This window comes from Ovis aries, chromosome 12 (genome assembly GCF_016772045.2).
Source record: "Ovis aries strain OAR_USU_Benz2616 breed Rambouillet chromosome 12, ARS-UI_Ramb_v3.0, whole genome shotgun sequence".
Lineage (NCBI taxonomy): Eukaryota > Metazoa > Chordata > Mammalia > Artiodactyla > Bovidae > Ovis > Ovis aries.
This window is the reverse complement of record NC_056065.1, coordinates 59,610,794-59,626,422: the sequence shown is the minus strand read 5'-3', so window position 1 is coordinate 59,626,422 and position 15,629 is coordinate 59,610,794. Positions and strand designations below refer to the sequence as shown.

At 35.8% G+C, this 15,629-nt stretch overlaps 1 protein-coding gene and 1 pseudogene across 5 annotated transcripts in view; one reads left to right on the top strand and one right to left on the bottom strand.

The window, feature by feature from the left end:
• RALGPS2 (Ral GEF with PH domain and SH3 binding motif 2) overlaps positions 1-15,629 on the bottom strand; it is a 159,525-nt gene that overhangs the window by 77,878 nt on the left and 66,018 nt on the right. For all 5 annotated transcript variants that reach the window (XM_042229400.1, XM_060396637.1, XM_015099335.3 and 2 more), the window contains 2 exons: positions 8,222-8,311; positions 3,612-3,704 (listed from right to left, as the gene is read on the bottom strand). In XM_042229400.1, coding sequence (XP_042085334.1) covers positions 3,612-3,704; positions 8,222-8,311 — 183 coding nt within the window. The remainder of the gene's footprint in view (positions 1-3,611; positions 3,705-8,221; positions 8,312-15,629) is intronic.
• LOC132657519 (small ribosomal subunit protein uS8-like) lies at positions 3,700-9,176 on the top strand (annotated as a pseudogene).

Genomic DNA, 15,629 nt, shown 5'->3' with positions numbered 1-15,629 from the left:
TGCAAACTGGTTTCACGACTATTTGTGGCCCAGTTTCAACACACTTGATTAGCACTTTAAAGATTAGGTGCAACCCTCCACTTGGATCTATAAATCCAAACATTCTTTTCTCTCACACATAACAAAGTATTTGAATATGCAAAATATTGCATGACACATGCATGACACAGCAAGGATAACAAGAAATCTTTTTTTTTTTTCCCCAAAGTCAATCATTCCAGAACTCTGGTACAGTATCTGGAGAAACAAATTACTTGGAACTCATAGCTGATTTTGACATATCTGAAACACAAAACTAAAGAAGCATGGAGGCTGATATGTATAAAAATAACACAATAATAATAATAATAATAATAATAATCTGATATGTATAATAATAACACTATAATCAGAATAATCACAGTAACAAATCAATAATCAGAATGAAAGGATTCAATTTGGGGTGGGAATAGCAGAGACTTGTTTTTAGAGGATTATTTTTAAAAGCTGTGGTAAAATATACATAATATTTACCGTTTTAACCAGTATTAAGTGTATAGTGCAGTGGCATTAAGTACATTTACATTATCCATCAATCATTGCAGTTATCCATGGCTAGAACTCTTTCCATCTTCCCTAACTGAAATTCTGTAACCATTAAACAGAACTCCTCATTTCTTGCTCCTCTCAGCCCTGGGAACCACCTTCTATTCTGTCTCAATGAATCTGACTACTCTTGGCACCTCATATAAATGGAATCATTCTGGACACACATCATTACTGTGTCCAGCTTACTTCACTGAGCATATCATCACCAAGGTTTATCCACGGTGCAGCACGTGTCAGAATTTCAGTCCTTTTTAAGGATGCATAACAGTTCACTGTATGTTTACACCACATTTCGTACATTCATCCATCTGTTCGTGGACATTTGGATTGTTCACACCTATTGGTTATTGTTAATCATGATGCTTTTTTATACACTGGTATAAAAAATGCCTGTTTGAGTCCCAATCTTTGATTCTTTTGGGTATATACCCTGAAGTGGAGTTGATGGATAAGTGGTAACTCAATGTAATTCTAATTTTTTGAGGGTATATCCTATTATTTCTAATCTTTTTTCACTATGCTAAAATTTTTATGTTGAGCAGAAACAGTGAAAATGGGCATACTTTTTCCTGATGTTAAAGAGAATGTTTCTAATATTTCCCCCATTTGCGATGTTGTTTTTTGGTACATTCCCTGTATTTGAGGGCACCAGGATTTTCCACCATACCACCCTTTCACTGTTCATTATTTCTTTCTTTTTACTTGGGTTAGATTCCTCATCTATCACAACTTTTATATTTACCTACTTTATCTCTTGTACTATTCTTGACCCCTCTATGGTACAAACAAGTCTAGAAAAATTCCAACTGGTTAAATACAATGAGTCCTCAGCACTTCTTCACAGTAATGCTGAACACTAAGTTTCACTCTAAGCTCATGACCAAAAATCTCAAGTGGACCTGCCTAAGACCTACAGGTTTCCCTAATTAATTCACTCTCACAGTTCCCTTGATGACTTTCATCCTTTCCTCTCTCTTCAAACCTCCAATACCTCTCCCACTGTCAATTAATGACCTTGCTTATGTCTTATGAAACACAATTTTGCAGAATTATCCTGCAGAATCCCACCACCAAATCTACCAATATACCTGTGTCTGTAACCAATCACACTCCCTTCTCTCCTGTTAAAACGGAGACACTGTTCCTGCCCCACTGGAGTACTGGACCTTATCTCCTCTGGGCTAATCTAGGGTATTACAGGCTTGACTTCTTACCACCTCCGCATTTTACTAGATCACTGTACTACCACTCAAGCATACTGTTATGGATCTCATCTTTAAAATCAAAGCAAAACACCACAAATCTTTAATCTCACATTTCTTCTAGTTACCTCTGGTCCTCACCCCAGTACTTCACAACAAAATTCCTCAAAGGCATTCTCTATTCTTACTGTCCCATTTTTTCCTCCACTATTCTCTCAAATCCAATCATTCCAACATCTTTGATAAGGTCATCAATACTTTCCAACTGCCAGGTTCCAACTGCAATTGGGTCTAATCACTTATCAGAAATTCTTACCACATATCACAGAAAAGCATGAGGGAGTATTTTACATCTCATTTACTCTGTTTTATTTTTCTACAGAGCATTCATCATTATTTATGATATATCATTTATTTACAGTTTATCTTTTCCCAGTAGAATGTTAGCTCTATAAGAACAGGACTTCGTCTATATCATCCACTATGCATGTCAAACAATTAGTACCTAGCAAAACTGTGGAATATTTTCAAGTTTTATATGAACACCAAAAATTTTATTCAGATTAATAATGGAGCTGTTACTAAATTTAAACAAAACTATTTTCAACGCAAGACATGAGAGAGAGACAATGAAAATAACTTCAAGGAACCAAAAATTAACTTGAGGGAAATGTATCTCATTTCTAAACCACAATATAAACCAGAGTACAATTTCTTTTCCCTAAAACTTCAAAGATGGAATTCATGACTGTATATTTATAATCACTTCCATTCCCTCATTAAATTAAAATTTTAATAAAAGAGAATTAGGTCATCGTTATTAAAAATTTTTAGAGTAGGAAACTGTTCACTCAGGTGTTTCTAAACTACATATGAAATATAAAGAAGATCATAAGCTCTTCCATACTAATGTTTTTCCAGTATGAGAAACATCTGTCTCTTCAGACACTATGAAAAGTGAGAACAGCAGGCTAATTAAACACAAAGTTATATTTTAGTAAGTAAAAAACTGTTTTAAAGTTAGTCAAGTCTTTATTCCAGGACAGTAAGAACACACTAACCCTCTGTACAAAATGTAGTAAACAAAATCATTCCTCTTTAACGTTAAAGAACAGTATTAATATGAACAGATTTAACTGAATCTGAAGTTTCAGTTTTATAAAATCTAAATGAAAAATACCCAGCAAGCTTGAGGCCAGTATCACATTGATCAACTATAAAAATACACAAATTTGCAAAAGTAGAACCTCACACTCTGACCCTGTTAAACAGAACCACGTATGATTAGCATAATATCACAATGTGCACAGAAACAGTGCTTACTTTCCTGTTAGCTATCAGATTTTCCTTTATTCCTAAGGAAAAAAAACCCAAGAGTTTACTGAGTAAAAAATACTGTAATGGAAATCTGTATCAGTAAAATTTGGGGGCAACTTACAATTTATACCTTCCTCAAATTTTCCAAAAGCATAATCTTTACATGATTAATGCAATTTATTTTCATATTTACAGTTTCCCATCAGTAAACTTGAAATGTTATATTGTCAAAGATGTTTAAAGCAGTTCTACAAAAATGACTTCCTAAAGAGCAGAAACCAAGCACCAACTGGTTTTTAGCTCAAAATACCTAACAAGCCTCATGAAATACTTATTTAAGGGGAGAGGAAAAAATGTAAGTTTCAAAGAACAGAGTACAAACTAATTAAAAAATCCTTATCTGTTATCATAATATTAACCTTACTAAGAACTACAAAAGGAACTAAAACATCTTCACTTCCAACAAGAAGTCTAACCTATCATTAACTAAAGAAGATTACTCACCGCCCATGTTTTAGTCAATCTGAAAATTGGGGCACTCTGTAAGCCAGAAACCACCGCCATAAGTGCATGAAGGTTATTCAGCTCATACAATTTCTGGAAGATTTAAGAAAAAGGGGGAGGAGGGACAAAAAATAAATAGCATGAATACAAGACAACTTGAACACAAATACAGTTTAGGCAACTGGTGGTTCTTATAGCATACTTATTACCCTCATTGTTGAGATTTGTTTTGGGGGTATCCACTGTGTTTACAGTAAGCTGATTTTTGGCCCACACAGAACTCCCTCCAAGCTCTGGGAATACATCTACCTCCAGTTGTCTAATACATTAAGAAAACCAAAATTATGGCTCAGTATCAAAGTTATCTGGTATGCATCCTTGTTTCTGGTAGGCAGTTTCCTTTCTTATACTGAACTATTACTAGTTCTGTCTTATGATCCAAGTTCAAAGAAAGGCCCATGCCCAGGATCCTAATTTGTGTCCTACTCAGGGCCCCTAATGGGAGAAGGAAATGGCAACCCACTCCAGTATTCTTGCCTGGAGAATCCTGTGCACAGAGGAGCCTGGAGGGCTGCTGTACATAGGGTCGCACAGAGTTGGACATGACTGAAGCGACTTAGCATGCATGCATGGGTGAAGGAAATGGCAACCCACTCCAGTATTCTTGCCTGGAGAATCATGTGGACAGAGAAGCCTGGAGGGCTGCTGTCCTTAGCGTCGCACAGAGTTGGACACGACTGAAGTGACTTAGCAGCAGCACCAGAAGGACCCCTAACATTCCAGGGCTAGGGTTCAAGCTTGCTTTTCACAGCCCTCCTCAATTTCTGGCTTCCTCCCACCTGAATCCACATTCCTTTGTTCCTTGTTCATGCTGGGACATCTACCTGCTTCCCAATACTAGACATTGCTTTTTATAGCCTCCATGCAGAAGAATCCATATGATGCTGTGCATGCATGCCAATGCTAGGTTCCGTCACTTTACCAAGAAATCTACTTTTGTCAAATTATTGCTAATTGCTCAGATTTCTTCAAACTATCAGATGCTTACACCTCAAAGGTAAAACTGTCCTTAATCATCAAGAAACATCAAGACAAAAATTTCATGTTATGAATATGAGAACCAAGGAAAGGCGAGGGGTTCTATTCCTTTGATGAACTCTAACTAATACCACCTTAACTCAGGTCTGAAAGAACTCCCATAAAATTTCAAGAAATATGAACTCAAGTTTAAAAAACTAAAAAAGGGAAAGGGAAAAACACAAGGACTCTTTTTGCCATCTTTCCGTGCCACCATAATGGGGCGCTTGAATGTCTTGGCTGAAGCTCTCAAGAGTTCTCAACAATGCCGAAAAGAGAGGCAAAAGCCAAGTGCTTATTAGGCCATGCTCCAAAATCATCATCAAGTTTCTAACTGTGATGATGAAGCATGGTTACATTAGTGCATTTGAAATCACTGACGATCACAGGGCTGAAAAAATTGTTGTGAACCTCACAGGCAGGCTCAGTAAGTGTGGAGGGATCAGCCCCAGATTTGATGTGTGACTCAAGATCTATTACTAGAAAAATGGCAGAACCACCTGCCCCCATCCCATCAGTTTGGTTTTATTGCACTGACAACCTCAGCTGTCATCATGGGCCAGGAAGAAGCAAAACAAAAACATATAGGAGAGAAAATCCTTGGATTCTTTTTCTTTTTCTAGGGATGTAGATTCATAAAAACTAGGGATGCAAATTCATACAAACAAAATGCCTCAGAGGAAAAATAAGAAAAAGAAAAGGAAACAAGAATTCACAAATGGAGAGCATCATCAGGTACTGGCTGTGAATGAAATGAAAAGGAAGGCATTATCCAGAAAGCAACACAAAAGCAAAGGAATCTTTTTAAAAATGTGAAATAAAGGTTAAAAAGACATGAAAGGTAGAGGGCAAAAGGCTAATGTTCATCTAAATGGAGCCACAGAAGGACATGCTAAATAAAGGGGTAGAAGCAATATGAGAGGTGAAAGCGAAAGTTGGTCAGTTGTGTCCCACTCTTTGCGACTCCATGGACTATGCTCCAGGCCAGAATACCGGAGTGGGTAGCCTTTCCCTTCTCCAGGGGATCTTCCCAACTTAGGGATCAAACCCAGGTCTCCCACCTTGCAGGCGGATTCTTTAACCAGCAGGGCCACAAGGGAAGCCCAAGAATGCTGGAGTGGGTAGCCTATGAGAGGTAACGGTGGATTATTTTTCCAAATTACCGAAAGACACTAATTCCCAGGGTGAGGAAGCTCAAGAAATCCCAAGCAGAGTAAATAAAAAAATGAATCATGAAGTTGGAATCACATTTTTCAAGAACACGGGTGACAGGAAGACGCTTCCAGACAAAATAAAGAGAGCTTTAAAAAAGATTTTAAAATGGTGCCAGAATGATTATTCATATGGAAAAATATGAACTGGAATCCATAATTACATGTATTATATCTAAAATGTAAGAATAAACTACCAAAATCAAAGCTATAGAAGCTTTAGAGTAATGTGTGAGAAAATCTTTGACATTTTCAGAGTTTAGAGTAAGATTTAAATGAGATAGTCTTTTAGGCACAAGACAATACATAAGACAATAAAAGTTAAAGATTAATATATTTGACTATTAAAGATAAGAGCATCTGTATCAAAAGACAACAGGAAAAGAGTTGTAAGATAGGTCACAAATAGGAAGACGTATGAAAAGAATATAGCAAAAAACTTTAGCATCTGGGATTATATTTTTTAAACTATAAAAATCAAAGACCAACACTATAACAGAATACTGTTCAAAGAAAGATCTTGAGCAGACATTTCAGGAGAGCAAAAAGTAAATAGCCAAAACACAAAAAATGTTCATTCTCATCAGATTCAATGAAAGCTATTGGTCTCATTGTCATTTCTTTGAAGGTAATTTGTCTTTTCTCTCTATATTTCTAGTGTTTTAACCAAAAGACGCTGATGCTGGGAGGGATTGGGGGCAGGAGGAGAAGGGGACGACTGAGGATGAGATGGCTGGATGGCATCACGGGCTCGATGGATGTGAGTCTGAGTGAACTCCGGGAGATGGTGATGGACAGGGAGGCCTGGCGTGCTGCAATTCGTGGGGTCGCAAAGAGTTGGACACAACTGAGCGACTGAACTGAACTGAACTGAACTGTTGAGCACCAAGAGATTCACACAAGAATGCTGTATAAGTAGTGGTATTGATAACAGCAAAAATCTAGAAACTCCTTCCTAAGTCTCTAGGCTGTCTACTGGTCCTACGGACTTCAAATTTGCCAGCCTCTCCTCAACTCAATCACATGAGATAATTTCTTAAACTTATTTATACATTTTATACATATACCTGTGTGTGTGTTTTCTGACTACAGAACCTCACTGGAACATCTACTAAAAGAAGAGAAAGACTTGCCTGTTTTATAGGAAACAAAATAGAAGGCAGAGTCCCTAGAGGGACTGAAGAGACAGTAATGAACAAAAAAATTATGCATTTAGACCTTGGGGTGAAAGCAAGCACTATCAGAAGTAACTCAAAGTATGAGTCTGAACTGGAATTAAATGATTATTTGATGAGAATGATGACAGGTTTAATGGATTTGGTGGTTTTGAGTGGAACATACATTTAAAAAAAAAAAGAAACTAACAAAAACATCCGAAAACAATAATGAAAATTCAGGATCTATGGAGAAAAGACATGGATTCTACTAGCTAAAATCCAATCTTTAACATACCACAAAGAATGTTTTCAAAAATTTTATGACACTTCTGAAAAAATAACAACTTTTAAGAAGGCTAGCTCTGCCACCTAGTGCCATAGAATATTAGAATACAATTGCTCCCAGGTGCTCAAGGAAACTACGGAAGAGTTATGACTTACAGTGATTACAATTATTTACAATTGTAAAAATGGTATCCTCAATTTATTTCATCTTCCTTCATTCACAGGTGAGATAAGTTATGTATTCATTATAAGAATAATGAATGTGGCTACCATTATACCTCTTTTTAGTCAGCTTGACATAAATCTGGAGCTGTTACAAATTTTAGTAAAATCCTGAAACCTCCTTTGGAATGTCCTATCCATCTTCCTCTCTAAATTTTACGTCTTTGAAATCCATGCTCTATTTCTCCTGCTGCATCTATTATCTATGTTACTCAATGTATGTGGTTAGTACCCTCATTTATACTGTTTTTAAAAATTAAGTCCTATTCTCCACATGGTTGGCAGAATAATCTATTTCAAAGGCAAATAACTGATATGTATTTCCCTACTTAATCCTGTAAGGCTTTTTCAGTCACCTGCAGAATATACCAAACTATTTTATAAATATTAAACTTCATCATAATCTGACCTCTGCCCAAATACAATTCAGCCTCTCTGAGAAAGAGAGGAAAACTATAAAAGAAAAGGGAGGAAGATAAGAGGAATAGAAGAAAAGGCAAAGGAAACAGACATGCAATTTAAAAAATTAACTTACGTTAATCAGTAGGCCTTATTTTCCAGCGTCAATAAATATTGACTATAGTGACACAGGCAAATATTTACTCACAAGCATTCATAAACGGCTGAATTAAAAAGCAGAAGCACAAGTTAATCTTACCTTAGCAGTTTTAATATAGTGGCTCAAAACTTCTGCTCTAATTTTTAATGTTTGAGCATGAAGAATCTCTCTAACAACCCAAAAGCTTACCTGCAAATAAAAAATAAAAATAGGTGAATGGTAAGATTCTTTACTTACAGGATCAAAGAATGACAAGAGCTACTTGATGAACTACTGAGAACTGTGTAAAAATACTTTCTCTTGCCCCTGACTCACCACCAGGACATAACTCTTCAAAGCTGCACATACTTCATACACATATATAGACAGACAGATACAGACATGTGTATTTGTTGTGTGTGTGAGTCCTTGTCACTAAGTCATGTCCAGCTCTCTGTGACTGTAGCCCACCAGGCTCCTTTGTCCATAGGATTTCCCAGTCAAGACTACTGGCGTGGATTGCCACTTCCTTTTCCAGGGGATCTTGCCAATGGATCGAACCCACGTCTCCTGCATTGGCAGGCAGATTCTTCACCGCTGAGCCATCAGGGAAACATATATACACATTTGTACAGACACATAAAAACATCATAATGATTTTTCATCTATAAAAGCGAATGTAAAATTGGAAGGAAAAGAGAAGACAATAAAACTAGAATGGTGCAACAAGAACAGTATACAAGTGTTTCTTTGCTGTATTTTATAACACTCTGGCAGAATTAGATACACTCTAAGATCAGACTCTGTAAAACATACTACTTATAGTATGTTTTTCTGTGTCTGTGTAATTCCATGCTGCCATTTATTTACATGGAGTAGAATCCTAAATGTAAAGAATCTCAAGTATGGTTTTCCTGATATGAATAGGATAAATATAAAACTACTTAAAGAAAAATATATCTAAGTCATTCTAAAATCAAGATTGTATTTTTAAAAATTATGTAATGCTTTCTAATTCAATGAAACCATCTTCAAGATTTCTTTTAAAAAACAATAAATATCATTCATCAAAAGGCAGGATGGGTCTGTAACATTACTAAAATGTTCTGGTGAAAATAGTGCGCTTATCATATGACACAGAGTAATATGTATGTAATGTACATTTTTTATATAACATATTTCAATTCACGTACTATGAAAGCAAAATCAAAGCACTATCAGTTGGTTCAAAATTACACAAATCTAAAAGTAAGATGTAGTTAGAAATCTCAGTGCAAAAATAAAGCCACTGCCATCTTTCTTCTGAGAAATATTTCAGAATTATTCGCAACTTTCATCTATAAACACTGTCAAAATTTGTATATTTAAAGTGTATATGTAAATGTAAAATGAATATATTTTACAAAGACATCTTTATATTTGTTACTATATTTGAGATGCTTTTGAACTGTGGTGTTGGAGAAGACTCTTTGAGAGTCCCTTGGACTGCAAGGAGATCCAACCAGTCCATTCTGAAGGAGATCAACCCTGGGATTTCTTTGGAAGGAATGATGCTGAAGCTGAAGCTCCAGTACTTTGGCCACCTCATGCGAAGAGTTGACTCATTGGAAAAGACCCTGATGCTGGGAGGGATTGGGGGCAGGAAGAGAAGGGGATGACCGAGGATGAGATGGCGGGATGGCATCACAGACTTGACGGATGTGAGTGTGAGTGAACTCCGGGAGATGGTGATGGACAGGGAGGCCTGGCATGCTGCAATTTATGGGGTCGCAAAGAGTCGGACACGACTGAGCGACTGAACTGAACTGAACTGAATGACAATAACTATCCCTGATTCTAATAAATTTTACATTTTAGAAGTATAAAATGTATCTAAAGTTAAGGTTATTTTAACAACAACCTTGTGCTGTCCTGTGCTTAGGTGCTCAGTTTCCAACTCTTTGCAACCCCATGGACTGCAGCCTGCCAGCCTCCTCTGTGCATGGGGATTCTTCAGGTAAGTATACTGGAATGGGTTGCCACACCCTCCTCCAGGGGATCTTCCCAACTGAGGGATTGAATCCAGGTCTCTCTGGACATTGCAGGTGGATTCTTTACCGACTGAGCCACCAGGGAAGCCCAACAACAACCTTATTAGAAAATATTAATTATGATTCAATCTAAACTCCACGATCACTGACTTAATACATTTAATGTCAAATTTTAAGACAAATCCTATGGTAATTTAAAAACATGGCCACAAACTCTTTATCACTCCTCACACTGAAAGTTGGGGGTATACGTCACCTCTCATCGAACCTAGATAAGCTCATGACTGCTTCAAGGAATAGAAAATTAACTGATATTGACTTCCATGACAAGGTCATAAAAGAACATGCAACCCATGCCTTGATTGTTGGAACATTCTCTATGGGATTCCTAAACTACCACGTTCAGCTACGCTGAGACCACCACAACAGAAAGGCTAAGTGTAGGTGCTTCCCAATTGACAGTCCCATCTAAAGCCAATCACACCTGATAATACTGCCCCAGAATGATCAACAGCAAGACACAGTTTAATGAAATTACTGGACTTAAAAAAGAAAAATCTTTAGGCTAAGAAAAGAGAAAGTGATTTTTAAGGAAAAGAAAATTTAATTATCATCAGACTTTTCAATAGCAACACTTCGCCAGAAAAAAATGGAGTACTACATCAAATATTATCAAGGAAAGAAAATTTCATACAAAGGACAGGCAAACTTATCAACATGTAAGAACTCAAGAATTATTGTTCCAATGAGCCCTTCCTGAGTAAATGCCTGGAGAGCAGGCTTCAGAAAATCAAATGACTAGAGAAACACCAACATTAGAAAGATAGTGACCATTAAATACACACGTTCACAGAAATAAGAATGATAAGGGTTAAAAGAAGGAGAGTACATTATGTAACGCCTATATGCCCAGACACTATATACTATTTACTATAAAAGAAATACAACATTTGCAAAAATATGTACATAACTGTTTAAAGGAGTATTATTGGCATTAGTATTGCTATTCTGAGACTGTTATTTGTTTATGTAGGTTAAGGCAAATGAGTAACTTGTAGGATACTGTATCATGCCCCGAATTCATGGAAAACCAGGTTGCAGGTGTGGAAGAAAGGATATACAGACATATACATGGAAGAGATTAAGTAAAACTCTGGTCTTGAATTTGAATTAGAAGTATTAGTATGAATTTATGAGATATTTTATCTTCAAGTAGTTGGTATATATATGTGTGTGTGTATGACATATAGATATCTTAGCTATATCTGCTAAAAAAGCCTAGAAATTATGGTTACTCTAATAGCAATGAGCATTTTTAGCACCTCGGTCCATTTCCTGCTATAAGAAATCAACATTTGTTAAAGAAATGCTGATTCCAGGCAGAGAGCTGGTAATGGACAAAATGAACATGCAACGTCTTTGCAAACAAAAGCAAAGAAACTGCTCAAGATTACAAGGGTCATGAAAGAAAGGGTTATGAGAAAGGTCATCAAAGCCAATCTGAAGAGACTCCTGTTGGCCAACGACAGGATAATATGTAGAGTTTCAATAATGATAATAATGGCAATGGGAATACTGATTCACATCATATATGTTTACGTTTATGAGTTTTAAAATAAAATTAAAAACTACTCTGTCATTGTTAAAGGATGACAGAACACCAATTCATTATCTTCAAAACTGCAAAATAAAGAGGAAAAAAATCAAATATTTACCTTTCCTTACCTGTATGAAATGGAATCTCTAGATATGCAAGTACTAGATGAGGGAAAAATGTCTCTTTATAAAATTATCCCCACTAAAAATATTTCTTTGTATCTAATATCTAATGTATCTACTAGGAGAAGGCAATGGCACCTCACTCTAGTACTCTTGCCTGGAAAGTCCCATGGATGGAGGAGCCTGGTGGGCTGCAGTCCATGGGGTCGCTAAGAGTCAGACACGACTGAGCGACTTCACTTTCACTTTTTACTTTCATGCACTGGAGCAGGAAATGGCAACCCACTCCAGTGTTCTTGTCTGGAGAATCCCAGGGATGGGGGAGCCTGGTGGGCTGCCATCTATGGGGTCGCACAGAGTCGGACACGACTGAAGTGACTTAGCAGCAGCAATGTATCTATTAATATCACAGAAAAGATCTGATGAAGAAACCCCATACAACCCTGACTCTTGCCAAAGGCACTGAACCCAACTGAACCTCTGGAATTAGCAGCTAATTTCCAGAGAACATAGAACATATTATACTACACAAAATGCAATCTAGACTATGGGAGACTATGGGAGACTCTAGAGGTTCTTCCACAGGAAATAGTATGGAAGAGAAAAGGATAAAGGGAGAAACTGCAAATTAAAAAGTCACAAACATTTAACAAATTAAAAAAACTGGCCAGGCTAAGTTAGGGATCCATATTTATGTGATTAAAAACTATAAAAATAAATGCATGACAGTGAGTGCTATAAAAGTCAGGACAGTACTTATTGCTGGAGGACCAAAGGGTGTGAACTGGGATGAAGGCACATGGAGGGGTTTCTAGGGTAGTTCCTAAACTTCCATTAAACCATATGTTTTTTTTGTGGGTTCTTTTTGTATCCATGCTTTATTTTACAACAAACAGTTTAAAGTAAAAAATAAGAGAAAAATACACATGACCAGAGAAATCTGAAAATGACAGAACGTCTGAAAATGAAAAAAGTAAAATTAAAATTAGGAAAAACTGAATGAAAAAGTCCATGAAGAGAATGATCTCTGTTTTCCTTATTCACTAATATATCCCCCACATCAAGACCAATATTCAGGACATAGTAGGAGCTTAGTAAATATTTAAATGAATGAAAATAAAAGTTGAGTCATTTTACATCAATTAGATGTCAAAGTTTAATGACACTAAGTGCTGATTAGGATACACAGTGATGAAAGCTCAAAGCAAACTGGTATAGTCATTTTTAAAAATATATACTGTCTTATGTAGCTAAACATGGATATACTCTCTCTGATACAAATTTTATATTTAGGAATACATTTTTCAAACAAATCACAGTGTTTTGTTTTCCCCTTATTTTATGGTAATCAATTTATTAAGTTTAAGCAGCAATTTTTTTTTAAGCAAAGACCAAAGTATATATTGTCTAATACAGGTAAGTATTATTTCAGGAGACTTTAGTTTGTATATTCAGCTACAATGTAAAAATATTTTATCTTATTGTGGGTCATAGCAAAAAATGTTTGAAAGCCACCAATTAGAGAAACTAATTCAAGTGGGCACCCAAACTCTTAGAATATTGATAGCAAATTCTTCACAACAGCAAAAAATTAAGAGACACATTAGTCCACCCTCAAAATTAGTCTACACTCAAAAGAATGATGAATTCTTTCTGATACATTCATGCAATGAAATGCTAGAAGACAGCACTGAAAATCAATGAATAAGCACTCTATACGTTATCATGGATACAGCAGAGAAATACAAGTGAAAAAAGCCAACCACGCAAGTCTATATATAGTCTGATGATATCTTTTACAAAGATGAAAAGCAAGATATACAATATGTTGTTTAGGGGCACAACTTTTTCTGGTAAATCTACTTGTATTGGAATTATAACAAGAGTTTTTAAAATCAAATTAAGAAAAAACAAAAGAGAAACTATTTTTTTCAGATAATAGTTACCCTTTAAGTGAGGACAGAGCAGAGAACATATAAAATGCTGTAATAGTTTTGGTAATATTCTTAGTTTAAGTGGTGAATTTACAGTTGTTTTATTATAATACTCCCTAATATACATTAGATTAACCATATGAACCTGACAGTTCCATAGGCCAGAAACGGCAGTTTCATAAGATTCAAACAAACATTTAACATGTTTTAGGAATGAATCAAGTATTTCATTAAAAAGTAAATCTTAGAAAACTTTTATTCAGAGGTTATTTCTAACTGTAGCTGCTTTATTCAAGCTCTTATAATCATATAAAAGTGTTATAAAAACCTTTTATTTACAGCCAAACATATGTTAAGCTTGAAAGATAATTTCCTAACTTTTTATCATGAAAATCTTCAAACGTATACTGAACTAAACATAATAATAATGAACTCCCCAGTACACATCAACCAGCTTCAACAACCAAGTTATGGCCAAGTTTTCTCACTTCTACTCTCATCCCACTCTCAAATGCTCCATTAATACTGTGAAGCAAACCATAGACAATATATGATAGCATCTATCAACATTTTCAAAAAGGAGTCTTTCTACAAACATTACCTAAAATTATTATCATTCCTAAAAACATCAATTTCTAATTAGTCAAATTTCCAATCATCTAAAGGTAACATTTTTTAAAAACTTAGATAACCTTTCCCCCAATTAAAAAAAAAAAATCAGAAAGCCACTGGCCAGAAGGCATAAAAAAGTGACCAAAGAAATAGCCAAAATAGAATGAATATTAAAATTGTGATGAGTCAAGTCACAGGAGACTATACAGATACTTAAAATGTTTTCAAAGTGATTTTATCAATATCATACAGTAACATTTCATGATATGTTAAGACAACAGGACTATAAATTATATGTACAACATGATTTCTATTAGATTAAAAAGAAAATAAAGAATGGAAAAATATATACTAAAATATTAGTAACAGTCATCTCTGGGTGATTCTGCACCTACCCCCCAGCTTTTTATACATTTCTACCATTTTTTCAGTTTTTTGGCAATGTGTGCTACTGTTTTGATAATCAATTAAAAAAGCATAGTTTTAAAAATATGTGGGAGAGTTCCATTTCTGGTAATGTGGAGAAGCGGGTATCTCTGGAGATGCTCCTCTGATTATAATTACAAATTATAAAAACAATATTTAAAAGCACAAGAGAGGAACCAAAAAAGAAGGCATAAACTGGAGAACAGATCTTTGAAAGAAGTAAGATGCACTGGATGAGATTTGCACATATAAAGCTAAGTGTCTGAGGACATTCAGAGTTACAATGTGGTGCACTGAGAATTTTAGAGAAGGCCACAGTCCTGATGGCTTCTAGAGTCAGAGAACAACTGGCTAGACAATAAGGGGGGGAATTCTAGAGGGGTAAGAAAAGTGCCCCAAATCTATATACAAACTTCATCCAAATCTCCAGTTGACCTCGGAACTGTGCATGTGCAGGGGAAACTTTAAGAAGCCCAAATAAAGACAAAATCTGGAAAGAACCGATCTATCCTCCAATAAGAAAGAGAATTTAGAGTGTGAGCCCAGTCGAGTTAACTCAGTCAGTCAGTTCAGCCGCTGTCATGTCCAACTCTTTGCGACCCCATGGACTGCACATGCCAGGCCTTCCTCTCCATCGCCAACTCCTGGAGTTTTAATGCTTTTTCTCTTAACAGTCAACCTTTTCTTTCTCTTTGTGTGTCTGGTAATTTTTTCAATTGTATAGTCATCATTATGGATAATATGTTATAGAGATTGTAGATTTTATTGTCTTCTTTCAAATAGTAATGATCTTATTTTAGCAACTAC